A 20,455-nucleotide genomic window follows, 5' to 3' on the forward strand; every position below is an offset into this window, starting at 1 on the left:
ACTACGCCAACACTTGACAAATGGTAGTTTCTTAAGGGTTAGTTGCAATGTGGATCCTGCAACCATATCAATACCCTTTTTGTACTATGTTGCCTTAAAATCCATTGGTCTGTACTGTACTTTGGCTGGATCTTTTACCCAGGGGTGGTTTTGTAACCTCGTGCACTGGTCACTTGGGAAACACTGATTCACGGAGCTAGGCAGATGTTCCAAATGCTGACATATTTCATTATACATTCTTAAAAAAATAACGTTCTTTAATATCTTGTTTGGTTTCAACAGAAAAGTCTAAGTTTTAAGTTTTGGGAAGCTGTGAAGCTCATGGGGGCAGATAGAAGTTTTCCAGAATTCTAATTTTCACTTGAAAGATTGAATTGTAACAATTGGCACAAATACTGTCAGGTTTTTCCCTGGAGTGACAGACTCACTTGGTTCCTTTTTGAGAAAAGGTCTGCCAGAGACCCAAGTCTGGTAACCATGGTTTGTCTGTCAGTCATTCTTTCGAGTAAATGGTGTTTCATGAAAAAAGCAGTTAGTTCAGCTCACAACTCAAAGAATTGCCCAGGTGCTTTCCTGGAGCCCCCAGCGTACTGTGGTCTGCAGATGAGGGGCTTGTGCATGCTTCCCAGTTCATCACACAGAATATTGAAAAGACTTGTTACTCAAGGATTAAGATTTAATAAAATTAATAATTTTTTATTGCTTCACCAAGGACATTCTGAAGTGAGGCTAGCATTTATTCCTGAAATTGCTAGTGCCTGGCGGTAAAGAATACAGTGACTGTTAGTACGCTTTGGGCCACGGCCTTGGCAATTTTACCCACATACGTTTTTGCACTGTCAGTGCAAATGTTGACACTGTGCGAAAGGAAAATAATGTCTTTTATTTCATAAGATTATTATGAAAATAAGCTTGATCTTCTGGACCCCTGAAAGGGTCTTGAGAACCCCTAGGGGACTGAGGGCCACATTTTAAGAACTGCTGGTCTAATGGGTGTTTGAGCCTCTCCCCGGAAGGCTCCCCGAGGCACCCCTAGTGAGAGGCACGTGATTGTTCACAGTTCCTGAGAATGCGGCCGGGAAGTGGTGGCAGGAGGAAGCAGCTGTCCTGGGCTCACAGCTGGAGTTCAAACAGTTTGGACTGCCACTTGTTGGGGAGGTTATAGAAGGGATTTGATCTCCAAGGTCCTCAACTCATGATGCTAGGACACTGAATCTGGAGTCCGGGGGCCATTGCAGGGTGTGCTGAGTTGCCAGTCCTCTGTGTCAGAGAGGTGATAATACATCTCTGTTTTCCAGTGCTTAGCACAGGCTTGGCTTAGCAAATATTGAATGAGTTAATCGCAGGTCATAGCAGTGATGGTGGAAAGTTGGCACCTTCCCTAGTGGGCTGCCCTGGGGAGGACAAAGTAATTCTACTTTAACTCCACAGGGGTGGGAGAAGATGTCATGGCTTCAAGGAGGTGGAAGGCACCCTAGTAGCAGCAGTTGGGTGGTGTTGGTGTTCTATTTGGAGGGAGAAGCAAGGAAGTAACATACTGGGCAACAGGATTGGTTAAAGAATCATGCATGAAAATCGCAGCAGACCTCAGAGGACTGCGACGTAGCCCACGCAGCGTGGGCAGAGGGGGCGAATGCAGAAGGCAGTGGAGGCACAGCACCCACCCCCCTGGCCGCCTCCCTTTCCTGAACCTCCAGATTAGGAGGGCGGCCACAACGGGGCTCCCAGCACCGGCCTGGTCACTACTGGGGCTCTGCCCACCAGCTACCGCATCTCACACCTGGGCCGAGCTTTCTCAGTGCCTTTTCTTCTAGTGCTGTTCTAGGCAGGAGTGGCAAGGCCTGGGAGGCCTAGAAGTGTCCCAATCCAGTCGACAGTAGCCTTGACAGGCAGCCTCAGGGTGGATTTTTTGCTTCTTAACTGCCTCAACCAAATCTGTGGCCACCATCCTTTCGGGGTCAGACACTTGTATTTTACAGGTTTATTATTTTTAGCAAAGCTGCTTTTGAACATTCCAATTTGGCCAGGGACCGAATTTGTTCACATACTCTGAGCAGTTCTGAAGAACAGTGTCCCCAGTAGCCACAAAGAGCAGTGGCAGCTGCTGTTCCAGCAACAAAACGACACTTGGTGAGGTGTAATTGCTGGCCAGTGAGATAGGGGACAACAGGAGTATGACTTCTCAGGGACAGCTTCCCGACTAGGATGACTTTGGGGATCCGGGTGCAGGGAGGAGGAAGGGGCCTCCAGGGGCAGATTGCCAGTCTGCCCCCACTCCCTTTCTGAGGCAGATCAAGCTGGTCACAGAACACAATCCCGTTCTCCCCCACGCTGGGACTCTCCCATCTCCCCAGGAAGCCAGGCAGAGCTGCAGGCAGAATCACCTTTATTGGAGCGTCAACCTGTTTGGGGCTTATAACCTCGCACCCCCATAGGTAGCTGGGGTTGAGGGGTAGACAGTATCAAAAAAGGATGAATAGAGCTGAGGCCGTGGGGACTGGCTGGAAGCTGCTGGCAGAGTGGAGTGGGCTGAGGCCCTGGCAGGTTCAGAATGAGGTACAGCAGCGTTAATAATACTCTTGGAGCGTTAATACTCTGGGGAGGGGCAGGCACTTGGGGGGCCCTAGGGCATGAAGGCACTTGGAGTCAGGGAGGGGACAGGGGATGTGCAGTGGGACTGGGCAGGGCCAGGCCCGGGGTTTGGCAGGCACTTGGGGAGTGCTGGGGTTGGGCGGGTTGGGCCCGACAGCCCCGAAGGCTTTGGTCGTGGCAGGCACAGTCTCTGGGCTGGGTCTGCGTTAAACAGAAGCAGCTGTCCTAGTGCTCATCTCGAAGCTCTGAGGGCAGGAACTTGTACTGCTGCTGCCGGATCTGGGCCAGCTTCTTGCGCGCCTCTTCCAGCTCTCGTTCCTTCCGAAGCATCTCTTCCTGTGCGGCAATGATCTGAGGGACGGAGATTGGGGACTCAGCTCAGCAAGTATGTGCAGTAGGGGATAGGGCAGTTGGGACCAGCACAGGCAACGTGACTGCCCTGCTGACAGTGTCCCTTGGAGTGTCTGGTGCAAAACTCACCTGGGCAATGCCCCCGACCATCTTCTCCTTCACCACCACTGTCTCGTTCTCTTGGTCTTCAAAGGCTGCAGCCTTCTGTGCCGCCTTCACCAGGTTGTCTGAGGCTCGCTTCACTGCATTGCCAGCAGCCTGGGCAGAGAGAAGGCAGCAGGAGGCTGAGCGTGCAGCCGAGGGAGTCCCTCAACCACCTCACAGAAAGCAAGCCTTGGGGGTGACAGTTTAAAGCAGCACAGCCCAAGGTACAAGGGGATGGGTCAGGGTTCCTCACCTGAAGCCGTTTCATTGCCTCAGAGTCCTGGTCAGCCTTGACCTTGCAGGCCACAAGGAGCTGGGCTGTGGAGGCAGCTACCTGCTTGGCTGATGAGATGAGCTTCTCTTGGCTGGCATGGCCTTGTACAGCTGCATTGGCTGCCTCACATAGGTTGTTGGTGGCTGCAGCCACCATCCGGGCCTAAATTGGGGAGATTAGATTAAAATATGTCTCTGGCCCGGGTTCATCCCCTCTCCAGCCCTCTCAAGTCTCTCAAGCTCAGAGGGACCTAGTGGGTGTTGTACACTCACAGCAGAAATGAGGCCCTGGGACCACTGCCCATCATCCAGTGCATTGGCTGGAATGGCGCCCACCTGCGGAGGAAGAAGGAGAGGCCACTCAGACCCGTGCTCTAGTAGGTAGGGAAAAGCCCCCGGCTGCGATGCGGGTGTGGATGGTAAAGCTGCTGCTGCCCCATTCTTCTGGGTACCCAAGTGCTTACCTTCCCTTGGGCCACCAGCTCCCTCTGGGCAGCTGATGCAGCCTTTACCAGGGCACTGGTGGCTGCTGCTATGGACTTGGCAGCTTCCAGTATCTGCTCCTCAAAGTTCAAGGACTCATCCGCCTCCTGCAGTGGAGAGACAAAGGTTGCAGAGAGAGATGCAAACTAAGAGGGGGCTGAAAGTGGGGATATTCGGCCACTACAAGGGTTGGGAGAAGGAGGGAGCAGGACTGACCTTGGGTTTGGCCCGGGGCTTCAGCTGCTCCAGCTTTTTGGCTGCAGCCTCAATAGCGGCCGCAGCTCCCAGGAGCTCATTCTCAGCAATGACTGTGGGGTCCTCTGGGTCCACCCATTCTGTTCCTGGTGGGACAGAGTGGGTAAGGAAGGGACTAAGTTGGAGCTGGGAGGTCAGGAGCCCTGGGTGGCATGGTTAGTATCAGCAGGCCCCAGCACCTGTGGGGACTATGGGCGGGGGCTAGCTCAGAGCAGACAACCGGGAAGTTGAGAAGATCTCACTGTAACAGGAGTTTCCCTTCCCTCCCTGCCCCTCATCGCCCCTCACCCTTCATGGCCTCAGCAGCCTGGATGAGCTCAGTGACTGAACCAGCCACGCGCTTTGAGTGTCCCGTCAACTGCTGCTTCAGTTCTGGGCTTGGCTTCTGCAGGGTCTGGGGAGAAGGTGGGCGGAAGCAGAGAGCATCAGATCTTAGCCTCTACCTTGACCTTTGAAACAGGGCAGACCAGGGCCCCCGACCCATCCCTAGAGCACGCCACACCACAGCCCTCCAACAGCACACTGCCCAAGCAGGTGCACTTGGGCATCAGAGGCACGCGTGGTGAAGACAGTGGGGCTGTACGTCACTCACCGGCTGACAAGGAGCAAGGAGAATGATGACATGAGAAGAAAGAAGAGATGACGAAGGTAGAGAAGGAGAGATCAAGTGGGAAGAGAGGAGATAAGAAAAAGAGGAAGAGGTGAGTGGGAGAACCAAGGATATAAGAATGGTGGGGCCCCAGTGGAAGGGAGGCTTGGAAACAAGAACAGATTTGGGGGATAGATGGTGGGGTGCGGAGGAGATTTGAACACAAAATTGGAGAGCTGGGTTCGAGGCTTGTGGGAATAGGAGGGTGTACTCAGGGAGGCTAGTGCGAGGGGCAGACAACTCCCGCCTCACCAGTAGCACATGGTCCAGCAGTTCCAGGTAGCCGTTGGCACATTCACGACCATAGTGCAGGGCTCGAAGCCGCACATCTGGGGCTACTTCTGGGTGGTAAGCTGCTTCCTACACCATAGAGTAGTATCTTAGCTGTAGGATCCCACAGAGCGCCAGGCCCCTCGAGCCCCTGCAGGTTCTCTCCCACCATGTTCTTTGCCTCACTGCCTCAGACTGCTGCCTCACTCTCACAATTTCTACCTTGCAAGCCCGAAGCATATCTGCGATAGCACGGCGGCTCAGATTGGCTGTGGCAATGACATCCTCCTGGCGACAAGAGTTGCCCGCGGCAACAGCCTTGGCTGTTGCCATGGTGATACCCTTGGTCATTCGGATGAAATCTTCTGGGGTGGAGGTCTTGGCAGGTGGCTCTGGGGAACAGAAGACCTGTTGGGGCAGAATAAGAAGAAAAATTTTACAGTGAATGAGACTGTAAGACAACGTAACACTCGTGTAATTTGGTTCATTCATCCATGTGTTCATTCAACAAGCATTCCCTGAGTACTTACTGTAAGTCGGGTCCTTGGAAAAATTCACACATTCACAGCTAATAGAACAGAGGGCAGCTGGTCATCATTTCTGACTGAAGTCATTGAGGAGAATTTATTTGTTTAAAATTAAAGATTGGGCATGAATAATCAGATGTCAAGTGGGAGAGTATCAGGAATGTTCTAGAATACAGGGATGGTGGAAAAAGGTTGTTGGGGGTTTGAGTATCAGACCAAGGAACTTAGAATTTTACATATGTAAAAGTCATAAAAATATTTGATGTATGTGTTCATCCAACAAATTATTAAAGATCAGCTGGTGTGGTAGATCCTGTGCGAGGCGCTAAGGGTGCAGTGGGGAAGAAGGTAGACAAGGTCCTTGTTCTCTGGACCCTACGTTCTAGTTTTGGATACAGATCATGAATAGGTAAACCAACAGAAAAACTAAAGACTATGATCCGGACTGTGAAGGAAATAAAGAGGGTGCTGTGATGAGAAATAAAAACGAGGTCCTTTTTCAGATAGGACAGGGAAGGCCACTCTGAGGAGGACACATTTAAGCTGAAGCCTGAAGGATTAGAAGCAGCCAGATGTTCAAACAGCTGGAGAGAAGTAAGTGCAAGGCCTGCAGTGGGCAAGAACTGACAGTGCAGTGGGACGGGGCACAGAAAAGGAGAACAGCAGGGGAAGATGAGGTCAGCAGGGGCTATGGGGCCCAGAAGGCGATGGGTGAGGTTAGATCATGCCAGAGTAGTCACTAAAGGGTCTTAAGCAGTGATGTGACATCATCTGATTGATGTTTTAAAGATCCTTCTGGTTGCTGTGCAGAGAGAATAGACTGGAGGTGAGTGCGGAGGCTGGGAGGTCAGATGGAGGCCATCACATGACTACAGGTAAGGGCTGAGGGTGGTTTGGACAAGGTCCTGGTGATAGAGACGGGGAAGAGAAAATGAGGTCATTTGGAGGGAGCACCAACAAGACTTGATGCTGGGCTTAGATGTGGGAATGAGAGAAAGATGTCAAAGCTGGGTTTCTAGCTTTAGGAATTTACTAAAAGGTGCTATTTACTGAAATGGGAAAGACGACGGAATGATCAGGTTTGGGAGGCAGAAAGTTAAGAGTTACAATTTGGACATCTCCAAGTAGAGGTGAAAACAGAACATCAGAAAGATGAATTCAGAAATCAGAGGGCCCGGCCCAGTGGTGCAGCGGTTAAGTGTGCACGTTCTGCTTTGGCGGCCTAAGGTTCACCAGTTTGGATCCCGGGTGTGGACATGGCACCGCTTGGCAAGCCATGCTGTGGTAGACGTCCCACATATAAAGCAGAGGAAGATGGGCATGGATGTTAGTTCAGGGCCAGTCTTCCTCAGCAAAAAGAGAAGGATTGGCAGATGTTAGCTCAGGGCTAATCTTCCTCAAAAAAAATAAATTAATTAAAAAAATAAAGTTAAAAAAGGGGAAGAAATCAGAAAGATGAGTAGGAGAGATGAGAGTGACAGAGACTGGAGGCAGGGAGGCCAGGTAGAAAACTGGTACAGCAGTCAAAGTGAGGGAGAGTGAGTGCTGACAGTGGGCCCAGGGATGGGGGATGAAAGGAAAGAGAATGGAGTAGGGTAGTTGGAAGGACTTGGCAATGGCCTGGATATGGTGAGTTAGAAAGACAGTGAAGTCAGTGATGACCATGGAGGACTCTTCATGACTGGGAGGTTGTTACCACCAGTAATAGGAAGTAGTACGTCAGGAAGAAGGGCTGGCTGGGAGGCACGGCATCTGGGTGGTGATGTCAACCAGGCAGTTGAAAATAACTAAACTCAGAATTGGCAGTCAACTTGTTAGAGAACGATAACGAATGCAGTTAAACTTGCCAAAGAAGAGGACAGAGAAAGCAGGCGGTTTATACAATTGTGGGAAGGCCCCTCTGTTTACTAGGGTGAAGGTGATTCAAAGATGACTACAAAGAGATGCTAGAGAGGTGAGAGAAAAGCCAGTGTCAAGAAGGCCAGAGGAAGAAAGAGTTTCAAAGGGAGGCGTGTTAACAGACTCAAATGCTTTGGAAATGTTTGAAGAGGATGAAGGCCAAGGAGAGGCCACTGAATGTGGCAACTTAGAGGCCACTGGTGACTGGAGAAAGTGGGAGGATGAAAGAAGGTGGTTGGCAAGTGCTACAGAGTGAAGAGGTGAGGAGGGGCAAGACACCAGAGTGGCTCACTTAAGAAGTGTGGCAGTGAGCGAGAGGAATGTGTGTGGCACAGGTTCACGATCAATCACGAAGCCTCTCTCTGACTCAAGTCCCGTGCCCTAGACTTGTGCTTACCGCCAGTTCCTGACGTATGTGTTCTGTTGTTGCCTCCAGGGCCCGTGTGCCTTTGGTGGCCTCATCTTCCACAGCTTTCACAGTCTTGAGCAATGATGTCACATTGGTCACCATCACCTAGGAGGGTCAGAGTAGGGGAGAAGATCATTTTAAGGAAGAGGTGGAAGCACATTGATCCACTCTCTCTCCTGATGTTGCTCTCATTCCCTCCAACCTTGGCAGAGTTCTTAAGCTGCCACACAGCAGGGTCATCTCCAGCTTTGCCAGCTGCAGCCTTTGTTGCACTGATGAGGTCTCCCAGGGCCTTGGCCACATCTTTCACTGCATTGATCAGCACCACCTGTATAGGAGAGCAGAGACTCTGGTCTGTGGGAGGGAAAAGGGGACTAGGAAGTGGTTCCGGCCAGAATTAGAGGTGTTAGGTAGATACCTGCGTCTCAGGGTCCTCGGCTCCCAGGCTGGCTGCACCCAGCTTGACCACATCAGCAAGGCGGGTGATGGTGGCCACGGAGGACTGGGCAGCCTGTGCCAACTTCTCCTGGCTCCCAGCTGCATTCTGCACCAGGACCTTGGTGTCCTCCACCAGAACCTTTGCAGTCTTCAGAATGCCCTCCCTGAGGGAGGCCCCAGTCCGGTCAGCTATTCTCGGGCCTCCCTCAGCCCTTCCAGCCTCTTCTGGTCCCACACCCACCCTGCCTCCCTGAGGCCCAGTTCCCTCCTCACCGGTGGTCAGCAAAAGTTTCAGCACCCTCGCGATTGAGTGTGCCGGCAGTGGCAAACATGATGGTGGTGTCAAGGTCGGCAATGATGCCGGACACAGCACTGGCTGCCGTGATGCAGGCCTGGGTGCCACGATTCCCAGCTTGCAGCGCAGCCAACACGTGGGAGACCTGGGGGGAGGAGAGTCACATGGTGACTGTGGCAGGTGCCATGTGAAAGGGAAAGGTCACTGGTGGCTGGGACAAAGGACAGAGGAGAGGGCTGGGAAGGGTGCAGGAGGATGGGAAAGACGGCAGGGTGGGGAGCTAGTCCCCCATCCATACGGACAAGCATAGTCACCTTTTCGGAGACTCTCCGGGCACACTCTATGAGCTCCTTCTTGGTGTAGGTGTCACTGGGGCTGCACTGCAGGGCACCCGCCTTAGTAACCAGGGCAGCACAGCCGTGCCCCAGCTCCTGTACCCGGTGCTTGATGTGGGCACCGATCTGTGAGCAGACGGAATAGGGAGACGGATTTTACAAGAGGCACTCAGGGTACCTCCATTGTGCGTGGAGGAGTCACTAAGGACCTAAAGAAACACACATCTCAGACTAAAGGGGCTGTGAGAAGAAGTGCCCAGCATGTAGACTCCTCCTGTTTCCTAGTCTGGAGGCAGGAGGTCACCTAACATGGAGAGTAACAGCATGTGCGCACCAGCTGGTGAGGACTGTGTTAAGCATAGTGGGGAGGAGGGGAGAAGCACTTTATGCTGGGGTATTTGAGTCAGAGGGCCACGGATTACCATTTGGCCTAAGGGTTGTGGAGGGGTTTGGAGTTGGGGATTAGGTTTGTCATGCTAAGATCCAATTACTTGCTTTCTTGGAAAGCCAGGAGCTTAGGGAAGGAAGAGCTTCACGGATTTGCAAGAAAGAAGAACTAAGAAGGGAAGATAGACTTGCGGCATGGCAGAGAAGCAGCCAGAGGCCCAGAGGAAGGCTGGCAGAGGCCACAGCAGCAGGCGGGAAATCTCTAGATCCTGGGCTGTCTCCTTTATCCCTGTGACTGAAGGCTTTGATCCCGTCCCTACACAGAGCCCTGAGGATGTGTTTCCCTTTCTATGAAAGACTAGAGGGAGTGAGGGTGGGACAGCCTCAGAGGCTGACATCATGGGGACAAGGGGCATGCCACTGGAACTCTCTCTGAGGGGCAGGGGAAAGGTCAGAGCTGCCTCCATGTTTACCTCTTCATTTTCAGCAGCCACAGCTGCAGGCTTGGCCTGTGAGGCCAGACGGCCGTAGTCACTGGTCAGCTGGTTAGCGAGAGGGCCCAGTTCCTCAGGGCTGGTGTTTGATTTGGTTACCTGGTGATAATGGAAGTGAAGTTATGACTGAAATCACCTCCCCAAGGTCAGTCCTCTTAGACTCTCCCGAACTCACCATCTCCTGAACAGTGACAGCAATGGCCTTGGCTGTCCGCACCATAGTTGTCTGGTAATCAACAAAGGAACTTTCTGGTTCACCCATTGGTCCTTCATCTAGCTGAGGGGAAGGATGGGGAAAGGGGAAAGATCATCAGGGGCTCTGCCACTGTGCTCAGGGACCCTAGCCTGGGGTAGCCTTTGTCCACAGGCACCCCAAAACTCTAACCTGGTTGATGGCCTGAGTGATGGAGTCCACCATGCCGCCAACAACCCCAGCAGCACTGGCTGCCTCGTTGAGGGTTGTCGTCAGGTCCTCTACGGCCTCTGTCATCATCTGCACAGCCTCCTCCAGGGCTTCCTGGGTGTGAGCTGCTTGCTGTGGGGCAGAGAGAGTGAGTGGAGGGGCCCTGCTGTTCCTGCTTCTCCCACCAGGTACTAGTAGCAGCCCCTCCCTCCCGGCACTCAGTACCTTGGGGTTACCGCCAGCCTCCTTGGCTGTGTACAGCAACTGCAGGGCAGACTCTGCCAAGGTTTTTGTCTGGTCCAGGAGTGCCATCTGCTGCGGGTGGCTCAGGGTCTTGGAGGCAGCACCCACTGCAGCCAGGGTGAGTGGCTCAAAGTACTGGGCCATCTGGGACACCTGAGGCAAGGGATGGGGGTCAGCTGGGCCAGGTACCCTCATTCATTCTACCCCCCAGGACTTCCTACTTGTCTCCCCAGGTACCTTGTGTCCCAGCTGGGAGGCTTCAGCCTGGGCAGCACTGGCCAGTGGCTCAATAAGATGGGAGATCTCCTGCACTGCAGTGAGCATCTGAGTGTGCAAGGCCTGGGGAGGAAGCAGAGGTCAGTCCTGATTGTGACCTGGAATAGGACCCTCTCGATGTGTAGGACCCCACTCTTTCTTCCATACCCAACTAACTAAGCCCCCTTGGCATGTTCCATCCCCTTGATGTCTCTTTGGAGCCCACTCCTGGATCCCTCATCTTCCTCATCTGCCATCTCTTCCCAGACAGAACCTTACCTTTCATCTAACCCCCTTCCCCCTTACCTCTTGAGAGATACCCTCACGGGGAGCAAGCTGCTGGCTGACCGCAGCAAGGGAAGCCTGGTCTAGGTCCCGCAGACAGCTGTTCAGAGCTGCAATGGCTGTCTCGCACTCCAGCTGCCCTGGAGCCTTGTCTCTGCAGACACATCACAGGCTTCAACATCAAGAACATCCCCTAAAACAAGGCTAGCTTCTTTCCCCATATCCCCCAAATCTTGGACAACAGGTGTCTCCCAACACTATCCCATTAATTGCACCTAAGTGCTCACCCCTCCATTCTGCCACGATGTATGCCCCCCAGTCATGCCAGTTCTCTACCCCCTCAATACCTCATGCTTGTAATCAGCTTCTTGATGGAGTCTGAGACAGTACGGGAGTGGCCAGCCAGCACTGACCAGCGCGGGGGGTCCCGGGGATTGACCGCCAGGGCACGGGCTGTCTGGATTAGCCCCCCAGCACTCTCCAACATTGTCTTGGCAGAGATCACAATGGGTTCCATGGCAGCCCGACCCTGGGGAGAGGGGAGGCAGGGAGGTGAACCTCGACTCCCGAGAAGATGAGGTGGCAGCCGGCCCATCAGTTCTCCCTTTATGCTGCCTCACCTCAGGGCTGATCTGGGCAGGAATGCTGGAGAACTCGGGGTTGGATGCGAAGGCACTCAGATTGTCCACAGCCTCCAGCAGTGGGGCCGTTGCTGCTCGGCACTGGGCACGGTTCTCCTCCGTGAAGGCCCCATCTAGTGCCTGAGGTGGGAGTGAGAGAGGCCCTTAGGATAGACTGTAGGCAGAGGAGGTGAAGCCCAGGTCTCCCTCCTAGGCCTAATGGTATGGGGAGAGGCTGGTGATGACCAGTGTGGATGGGAAAGGGCTTGGGCTCAGGCAGCAGGGATCTGGTAGAAGGCCTCAGGGAATGACGGGGGTCAGGGGAGGGAAGACTGGACAGGCCAGAGAGATGCTGGAAATTCAGACTCTGGGAACCTTGATGGTCTTGACAAGATTGGCTGTGCTGTTGGCCACCTCCTTGGCGGATTGTACAAACTGGCGCTTGGCGGTAGGATTGGCAGTACGAGCGGACGCCAGGCGGCAGCTGTTACACAGCGCGGAGGTATGTTTGGCCACGATGGTGGCTGCAGAGAGCACCTGAGGAGACAGACGTGGAAGAGCCACGATGAGGGCAGGAGGGAAGTGCACACACCAGGGAGGAGCCCCTCTAGGTCAGAGGATGGAGAGCAATACCTTTGGAAGTCTAATTAGGAAAGACAGAGTCAGCTGGAAAGTCAAGATCTGGGAGAGAGATACCCAAAGATGAACAGAGCGTGAGGACAGGGAGATGAAAGCCAGACACACTAATGGAGAAATCCTAACAGGGTTAGTGGAAGCGTAAGCTCAGTCATCTATAGGAAGTTGTAAACTCACCAGTAACTGACACATGATGATAAGCATGGCAGGAAAAGGCAATTACCCAAAGAGAAGCTCGGTATGGAGGTCAGAGATGAGTCTCCGCCCTCCCCTTCCCCACACATCCTGCATCTCCCTCTCTCCCCATGAGGCAGTTCCATGCTGGCTTGGCATCCTTTCCTAGACTTGCTCATGGTACCTGTGCCCTTGAGTTACCTGGGCCTGGGTGCAGCCAGGCTCCCCCAAACTTTGACAGGCCATCTGAATTGCCTGGTTCGCACGGGCAAACTGTGTGGGCTCCACCAGCCCTTGCTGTCCAGCTTGGCTGTTGGGGTCAGAGACGCCCACCAGATATGCAGCCTGGGGAGAGAGAAGAGGGGGGATGAGGAATACGGAATATTCCTCAGGTGGGAATCGAACAGTGATAGTGGGGACAAAGGGGAGTAGGAGGAAGGTTAGCGGCCAGGGTTCTATGTGAGTGGAGATATATTAACAACTACAGCCACACTGTGTAAAAGAAAAAGCCTCTCCTGTTTTGTTAAATGTCTTCAAACATTTTTTAAGGTGAAAAGTATTGCTTACTGTAAGTAGTAGTATAAAAAAAGTTTGAAAGACACACACCCATGTAAATCCTCTGTTAATGACATACTTCTAAAACTGTGGAGGTTGTTGGGCTAATTAACATTTATAACACCTCCAAGCTTCAGAGATTTCGAAAGAGGGAAAGGATGGGTATAATGGTTGCCAAAAAATTTTTTTATGATTAGAAGACCATCATAAAGTTTGATTGGTATTCAATCAACACATGGTAGCTTTGCTTTCTCTTCTTTATGCCTTTCTAGAAGTAAGTCAAGCCATACAGAGCGGGCCACCAACAGACCCGGGCAGAGGGAGCTGGAGAAGCTGCGGGAGCCGAAGGTGGGCTTTCAGGGAAGCAGTGTGAGATGATGAATTCTCAAGCCCGTTTTTTTTTAAGGATTCAGATACTAAAGCAAAATACTCGGGGCCGGCCCCGTGGCCGAGTGGTTAAGTTGGTGCACTCCACTTGGGTGGCCCAGGATTTTGCTGGTTCAGATCCTGGGCGCCAACCTAGTACCGCTCATCAGGCCATGCTAAGGCGGCATCCCACATGCCACAACCAGAAGGACCCACAACTAAAATATACAGCTATATACTGGGGGGATTTGGGGAGAAGAAGAAAAAAAAGAAGATTAGCAACAGATGTTAGCTCAGGTGCCAACCTTTAAAAAAGAAGCAAAATACTCTCTGAGCTAATAGGTTGTCTTCATAATGTAGAAAAAGGCAAAGTTAAGTGGTGATTCAAGAAAATTTAGTCACTGGTACTATCTTAATAAAGTAATAATTATGTGAAATGATTTTCATATGCTAATTTGTATATACCAAGAAAGCCAGGACTGGAAAAGGCCCAATGGCTGGATAGCATAATTATAACCCAAAGCACCAGAGTTTGGGGGTGACAGTGACCGAAATTGTTGGTGTTCTATGACTGCTGACAAATGTCTCCACTGCAGGAGGGGAAAGAACCCGTTTCCAGAGTTGGCTTTGCAAACACAATTTCCTGATTTATCTACGTGTGTGTCAGGCCACGAGGAGCAGGCAGGGAAAGCAGGGGCACTCCAGGATCCATCTCGGGAGAATAACCTGTGCGGCTGCCTCGGTGAAGCCACAAAGGGCCTTGGAGGCGGTGGCAATGGCCTCCCCAAACTCCGGCAAGTTTCCGTTCTTGGCATTTTGGGAGATGCCAGTCATGGCCTCACCTAGTACCTGAGAAACAGGGGATCAGGAGAGTCAGCTGCTGTCCTCAGAGGGGCAGGGCAGCCCCTGCTTAGTTCCACCTTCCTGCCCTCTGCCCTCTGGGTTTCTGGCTCCACGCACCTTTGAGTTCTCCATGACACTGTCCAGGCAGCCAAAGTAGGACATGTCATTGACGGGCTGCACTGGGTTCTCCAGGAGCTCCCGGACTGTCTGTGTAGGGGAGGGGGAAGTGAGATCCAAGACACCCCCTCACCCCCAAACCCAGACCCCCTTCCTCAACCTCAACCCCATTTGGCCTGTTGAGTGTCCACCTCCAATTCCCGCAGGGCATTGTCGCACTCTTTCTGGCCCGGTGCCTGCTGGGTGCACATGGTGATGAGCTGATTGATACTGTCCGTCACTGCCCTGGGGGGAACAGAAAGTTAAGTGAGTGAGTGCACAGGTCAGCATTCCTGGCTCCTAGACACATGGGAAGTCTCTATAGCAATTTCTCTTTTGTCTGTACCACTCCTAAGGTGGGGGCTTCTCATGAAATGTCCCCTCCCCGGTCTGTTCAACATTCTAGGGCTGGGCTTCCCAGCTCCTACATACCGGGCAGCTGCAGCCAGCTGACTCTTGAGATTGGGGGCCGCAGGGTCTGTGGACAGGGCCTTGGCAGCCAGAAGAAGTTTGCTTGAAGACATAGAGATGCCCTTCAAGTTGGACACGACCTGGGCTCGGTCCTCCTGGCTCTGTTGAAGGTGAGAAGGTCAACACATTGTCCAGTCCTTTCTTATCTGTCTCTAAAAGGATCTTCTGTCTCAGACACTTAAGTGCTACTACAGATTGGGGAGGGGAGGGGGCAGGAGCAGGTCAGGACTCTATGGTCACACAGGTGCCTGCTCTTTGACTCCTGAACCAGACCCTGTGCCTCTTTATACCGGAGCCTGTCCTGCCATCTCCACGCCAGCTTCCAGGAAGGTGTTGAAGTCCTGTCCAAATCGGCCTGAGGCTCGAGCCAGGTCCTGAGGGCTTCCCCGAGAGGCCTGCACTAGCTCTGTGGCTGCCTGATTCAGCCCAGCAGCGGCTTCATTCAAACGGCTCTGAGCTTCTTGAAATGTCCCGGTGCTGGGGGGGAGCTGCAGGGCCAGAGAGAAAGTCGGATGCAAGAATGGCGAATGATGCAAGGGAGAATTTGGTACAGGAGCGCCGGGAGATGGGCACAGAGTAATGAAAGGGGTAAATCTGGGACATCAGGGTCAAGGAGAGGGCTAAGGTGGAAGGAGAAGCTTGGACTTCTTCGGCTCCTATGTTCCCCCAACACCCCCATCCTCCTACCGAGTCACTCAGGAGTCGCTTGCTGGCATCTCCCACTGCTCTCAGGGCATTATCCACATCTCGCTGGCCAGGCAGGCAGCTGACACAGCGGTTCAGCGCCTGGGTCACGGCTTTAGCCACCTGAGTGGGAAAGGAGATGTGGGTTGCCAAAATGGAAACAATTTGGGAGACCTCCTCCTCCACCCATGGCACCTGGGAGATAACTGCTCTACTGCCTCTGAAAGTGAGAGAGGAAATGGGGTGTTGTAGCTGAAGAGGCTGAAGTTAGGGTATCAAGTGATAGTGATCAAACTTCCCCAGACCCGGGGTTTAGCTAGGCCCCCGCCTCAGTCTAACTGAGACACTTCTACTAGGACAGAGAGAATGCACGGAATCTAGAGAGCTCTCAAGAGCAGACTGAAATGTCTGTCCATGTGGATGAGACTTTGCCCTAGTCAGCGTGTGCTTTCTGATGGGATCTGCGGAGAGGGCACAAGTGGACCCTTCCCAATACCTGACCTGGGCGAGCCGCTGCTGGCTCTCAGGGTCCCCTGGATGGCCAGCTGCCTTTTTCGCCTCCTCGATGAGGCTGCTGGCCTTGTCCAGGACATCACTGGCCGTATCAAGCACAATGGCCTGCACTGCAGGATCTGATGTCAGCGCAGCCACACCCCGAGCAGCCTGGGCCAGTGACCGCAGCCCACCTGCCACATCCCGAGCTGCAATGCCTGGGGAGACAAGGAGAGAGGCAGGAAGGGAGAAGGCAGCCTACCGCCAGGCCCTGATCCCAGTGGTTTCCTCTGTCAGCCCCATCTTTCATCCAGCTCCTATTCCCCATTCCCCTTGCCATGGGCCCCACTCCTAGCCCTCCCCATGTACCTGCATAATTCTCATTGCCCTGGGCGACCTCTCCCAGCAGCTGGGCCATGGCGGAGCTCACTGCTTTGGTGCTGTTGCCCAGGTCCTGGGCACATTTCTCCATCTGGGGATGAAGGGGGAGACTCAGGGGCTCAGGTACAGGAGGAACTGGGAAGAGGGAACTTGAGAAGCTACTTGGGGACAGATAGCAGTTTAAATGAAGGTTTTGGGCAGCTCTGGGGCACAGATGGGAAGGAAGACTTCAGGGTTTGAGTAAGAATGAGGTCTTAAGGATACTTACAGTCTCCCCAGGTAAGGGTTTAAGCTTGCCATCCCGAGCTGCTGCCTTCACTTCCTGCAGGTCTCTTTCTAGATTCTGTACCACACTCAGTGCAGAATCCATCTCCAAAGGCCCACATGCTTCCTGAGCCTACAATGATGTGGGGGTTTGGGGTGTAAGAGATACTGTTGTGTCGCAGACTGATGCCTCAGGTTACACAGTTATCCCGGTTTTAGGTTACTCTGCACCAATTCCCCATCATCCCAGGACTATACCCTCATCTTCCAAAAAGAGAGCCAGCTGCCATACCTTCTGGGCAGCAGTACGGAGTTCAGCCAATGCGGTGCCGAGGTTTTTAGCACACTGACTCAGCTGCATGGCAGAAGCCTGGTCCTGAATTGTTGGCACTGAGGCCTTGGCAGCAGCCACCATCTTCCCACCTGGCTGTAGGGAAACGGGTAGGCAGATGAAGTACCATCCTCCCTCTGGGTCTGGGGACAGGGACTGATGACGGTCAGGATGTGGTGAGCACTGGGGCTCAGTACTGGGAAAGAGGCTATTGGCAGAGGTTTAAATTGTGGGAGATCCAGGGGACTGATAAGGGGGGAAAGGGTCTGGTCTGAGAGGTGGAGAGATTGTGCCTTGCCTGAAGGAAGCTTTGGCTGGCAGCAATGAGGGCTAACTGAGCACTGGGACTGTCAGGCTGAGCTTGGCTCCCTCGGACACCTTGCACCAGCAATGGAATCTGCTCTGCCACAGCCTGTAGGGGAAAATGTCACGAGAGCCATCCCCCCACAGGCTGGGGGAAAGTCTCCCTCCTCCCACACCTCCTCCCGCCCCCGACACACTTCCTGGAGTCTCACCTTGCAGCTCTGCACCAGCAGAGGCTGGGGGCCAGCTGAGGCTTTGGGGGTGGAGGCTGCATGTTGGGCAGCAGCGATGGTCTGTGTAGCCGAGGCTGCAGCCTGCCTGGCTGCGTGCTGTGAGGACAGAGGAGTTGGGACAAGCCCCAGGCACTCCCGTGCCCAGTCCCTGGCCTGCCCTGCCCAAGATGTCCTCCAAGGAAATATTACTTGACTCTCTCCACATGGCCCTCCCAGTCTCAGTCCTCCTAGAGCTCTCTTGCTCCTGGTTCTCTCCCAGCCTCACCTCCAGGCGCTGCACCAGCTTTTTCTTGATGGCGTTCTGTGCAGCCGCATTGGTCGCCATGCGGAGACCCTCAGCTGCCTCCCGCAGCCGCTGCTGCTGCTCCTCACTGTCGGGGTGGGCGGCTGCTCCCTGAGAGAGGTGGAGAGGCAAATGGTCGTCACTCCCATCCCTGTGGACCCTAAATGAACTCTGCTCTAACCCCTCTAGACTCAGATTGATTTTCCTGAAGTGATTTCTAATATCCCCACTGAGGTAATCATGTGGAGATGAGCTGCCTCAGGCAGGCAAATGGGAAGCCTCAGGGGGACCTTGGCTTCCCTTTGGGATGCTGAAATCCCTTCTTTAACTGGAGTTTTTCCTTCTTCCCCTCTTTGGGGGGGGGGGCATGCTTGTGCCCCTACTCCCCACGAAATACCATTAGCAAATGGGGGTAAGCAGGGCTCTCTGGGACAAGGGGGACTCAGTTTAGAGCAGGGATCTCAGGAATACCAAAGCAGAGGGCTCCTGCAAACCAAAAAGCCCCAGAGCCCAGGGGCCTGGACATCTTCTGGCTTCTTCCTGATGTTCCTCTGTACCCTTGTGTCCCACTGTCTTTCCCTAAACTGCTAGCAGCAGAGCCCTGGGGACTGAATGCCCTTGTGCATTCACAGGAGAGACCAGGAAGCAGACAAATCCCAGGCAGGTGGTGGCAGCAAAATAAGGAAAAGTGGGACCAGCAGACCTTGGACTTAGAGGGAGAGAAAGGGTGCAGCTGCCTGTCAGTCACAGAGCACTCTGGGAGTCACACTGGCGGGAAGTACTGACTCCCTGAGTGCTCCTATACTTGTGCTCTTGGATTTTCCGCTTTGCCTAGGTCTCTTCCATCAGATGAGGGTGACCATCTGGACCGTTCCACTTCCCTTCAGGGCCCAGCCTAGGGGTCTGCACAGAAAGCTCTGTACCTTGGCAGCCTCCACCATCTTGGCTGTGGCATCAGCCAGGATCTTGGCAGCGCTTAACAGCTTGCGGGAATTCTCCAGGTCACTCTCCCCCTCGGCATCAGCCTTGATGGCGTTGACCAGGTCAGAGGTGGCTTGGGCTAGGATGCGGGCCTGTCGCACCATCTCACCTGAGAGGACCCGGCACAATCGGGTAAGGGAGCCAGAGACACTGAGAGGGTGCCAGGGTGGGTAGACAAGGTAGACGGGGCTTTTTTGGACAGTAAAGAGACTGGCAAAAGTTCTCAAAGTAATTTCCCTGGAGTTATTGTTTTCTGGGTTTAGGATCTCAGAGAGGAACGTTTCCCAATGGGCTTTGACGGGAGGAAAGACACTCTCCAATGGGTATTTTCAGCACATAGTCTTGAAAGGAGAAGACACTCTTTGTGAAGGCTTTTGGGGGTGAGGGGTGGAGTGGAGTGGGTCAGGCTATCTCCTAATAATGCCACTTTCCATCTATTTGTGTGCACACTTTGGTATATTCTTCAAACATGCCGAGGCAGGCTGAACGGGGATTATATCCCTGCTTGACAGATGGGGAACTGGAGGGCTCAGAGAGGGTCAACACCCAGTCTACTGGGTGCGTCCTTAGTGGGAGGTGGCGGGCCTGCAAGGGACTGTCCAATGGGCTCAGGGAACCTCACTGAGTTCTTCCTCTTCCCAGGAGTGGTATCCTTACCAGCATCACCCATGGAGCTGAAGATGTTCTCAGTGACAGTAAGGATGGTGTCAGTGGCCTGGTCATAACGGCCAGCAGGCCCGGCCCCTGTGGCATGGGCCTTCACATGCTGCAGCAACTCATTCAGGGCCTGGGTGACAGCTGTGGCTGCTGCTCCTACGCCCCGCAACAGCTGCTCATCCTCTGTAGCTGCCTGGGAGGCGGACACACAGCCCTCCACGGCTTTGGCCACCAGTCGTCCGGCCTCCACCAACTGCTCTTGGCAGACAGGTGAGCTGATGGTAGGTGCCACCACCTGTGGGCAAACCGAGTGTCAGAGATGGAGGCAAGGGGAAGGGGTCGTGAGGTGGGGTGTTTGTGGTGTTCACAACAGTCACTGGGTTGGGTAAGGAGGCCTCAGGAGCCAAAAAGATAAAATGAGAGGCTCTTGTGTGTGTGGCAGCGTCAGCCCTTGGCATAGGCAAGAGCAACCTTTGCAGCTCACCTTAGTACAGGCCACCAGCTGGGAGGTAGACAGGGCACACTGTGTGGCTGCAGCAATAACCTGGGTCTGAAGCCCCGAGTCCTCTGTCCGCTGGGCTACACTCTTAGCCTTGAGGACCAGGGCAGCTGCAGCACTTGCCACTGCCTTGGCTAGTTGCATCAGCACGTCCTGCGAGGAAACAGCAGTCAGCAGGGTCTGAGATGGGGCTTGGGATCCATGGACCCTTTCCAGAGGCATAGCTGTTTCATTATTCCCACTGACTCCAATCACAGGACAGTGTCTGCAGAAGCAACCAGAATCTACCCCAAGCCCCTGGCTTGAGCGCCCAGTAGGAAAGAACCCTCACCAAGGAACAAACGCATACCGAGAGAAACAGAGCCTACACCAACGGGAGAAATGCGAGAGGCGGATACACTCGGATGGCGATGGGGAGGGAGGGGCAGTGCTGTTACAATGGGATGGAGAGGGGAGGTACCTCTTGGGGTCCCTCCCACCTCCAGCTTCTTTTCTCCATTTCTTCTCAACTTTGGTTGGAAGCAGTCACCCTGGAGTCT

The 20,455-nt window shown here is 53.6% G+C and overlaps 1 protein-coding gene across 3 annotated transcripts in view; it reads right to left on the reverse strand.

Moving 5' to 3' along the window:
* Nucleotides 1-2,369: 2,369 nt before the first annotated feature.
* The window catches only part of TLN1 (talin 1), a 32,091-nt gene continuing 14,005 nt past the window's right edge, over nucleotides 2,370-20,455 (reverse strand). For all 3 annotated transcript variants that reach the window (XM_070250669.1, XM_014735894.3, XM_070250670.1), the window contains 40 exons: nucleotides 19,902-20,069; nucleotides 19,418-19,712; nucleotides 18,703-18,869; nucleotides 17,762-17,890; nucleotides 17,476-17,592; nucleotides 17,259-17,372; nucleotides 16,922-17,056; nucleotides 16,634-16,762; nucleotides 16,354-16,456; nucleotides 15,994-16,202; nucleotides 15,496-15,615; nucleotides 15,099-15,296; nucleotides 14,770-14,909; nucleotides 14,490-14,583; nucleotides 14,299-14,388; nucleotides 14,065-14,187; nucleotides 12,619-12,762; nucleotides 11,983-12,144; nucleotides 11,608-11,748; nucleotides 11,335-11,516; nucleotides 11,009-11,141; nucleotides 10,685-10,786; nucleotides 10,430-10,600; nucleotides 10,187-10,336; nucleotides 9,977-10,078; nucleotides 9,781-9,900; nucleotides 8,900-9,046; nucleotides 8,564-8,730; nucleotides 8,271-8,454; nucleotides 8,055-8,180; nucleotides 7,841-7,957; nucleotides 5,240-5,425; nucleotides 5,000-5,107; nucleotides 4,387-4,492; nucleotides 4,060-4,184; nucleotides 3,825-3,950; nucleotides 3,634-3,696; nucleotides 3,341-3,523; nucleotides 3,073-3,201; nucleotides 2,370-2,943 (listed from right to left, as the gene is read on the reverse strand). In XM_070250669.1, coding sequence (XP_070106770.1) covers nucleotides 2,818-2,943; nucleotides 3,073-3,201; nucleotides 3,341-3,523; nucleotides 3,634-3,696; nucleotides 3,825-3,950; nucleotides 4,060-4,184; nucleotides 4,387-4,492; nucleotides 5,000-5,107; nucleotides 5,240-5,425; nucleotides 7,841-7,957; nucleotides 8,055-8,180; nucleotides 8,271-8,454; nucleotides 8,564-8,730; nucleotides 8,900-9,046; nucleotides 9,781-9,900; nucleotides 9,977-10,078; nucleotides 10,187-10,336; nucleotides 10,430-10,600; nucleotides 10,685-10,786; nucleotides 11,009-11,141; nucleotides 11,335-11,516; nucleotides 11,608-11,748; nucleotides 11,983-12,144; nucleotides 12,619-12,762; nucleotides 14,065-14,187; nucleotides 14,299-14,388; nucleotides 14,490-14,583; nucleotides 14,770-14,909; nucleotides 15,099-15,296; nucleotides 15,496-15,615; nucleotides 15,994-16,202; nucleotides 16,354-16,456; nucleotides 16,634-16,762; nucleotides 16,922-17,056; nucleotides 17,259-17,372; nucleotides 17,476-17,592; nucleotides 17,762-17,890; nucleotides 18,703-18,869; nucleotides 19,418-19,712; nucleotides 19,902-20,069 — 5,631 coding nt within the window. In that variant the 3' untranslated portion in view covers nucleotides 2,370-2,817. The remainder of the gene's footprint in view (nucleotides 2,944-3,072; nucleotides 3,202-3,340; nucleotides 3,524-3,633; nucleotides 3,697-3,824; nucleotides 3,951-4,059; nucleotides 4,185-4,386; nucleotides 4,493-4,999; nucleotides 5,108-5,239; nucleotides 5,426-7,840; nucleotides 7,958-8,054; nucleotides 8,181-8,270; nucleotides 8,455-8,563; nucleotides 8,731-8,899; nucleotides 9,047-9,780; nucleotides 9,901-9,976; nucleotides 10,079-10,186; nucleotides 10,337-10,429; nucleotides 10,601-10,684; nucleotides 10,787-11,008; nucleotides 11,142-11,334; nucleotides 11,517-11,607; nucleotides 11,749-11,982; nucleotides 12,145-12,618; nucleotides 12,763-14,064; nucleotides 14,188-14,298; nucleotides 14,389-14,489; nucleotides 14,584-14,769; nucleotides 14,910-15,098; nucleotides 15,297-15,495; nucleotides 15,616-15,993; nucleotides 16,203-16,353; nucleotides 16,457-16,633; nucleotides 16,763-16,921; nucleotides 17,057-17,258; nucleotides 17,373-17,475; nucleotides 17,593-17,761; nucleotides 17,891-18,702; nucleotides 18,870-19,417; nucleotides 19,713-19,901; nucleotides 20,070-20,455) is intronic.

Source organism: Equus caballus, chromosome 25 (assembly GCF_041296265.1).
Source record: "Equus caballus isolate H_3958 breed thoroughbred chromosome 25, TB-T2T, whole genome shotgun sequence".
NCBI lineage: Eukaryota > Metazoa > Chordata > Mammalia > Perissodactyla > Equidae > Equus > Equus caballus.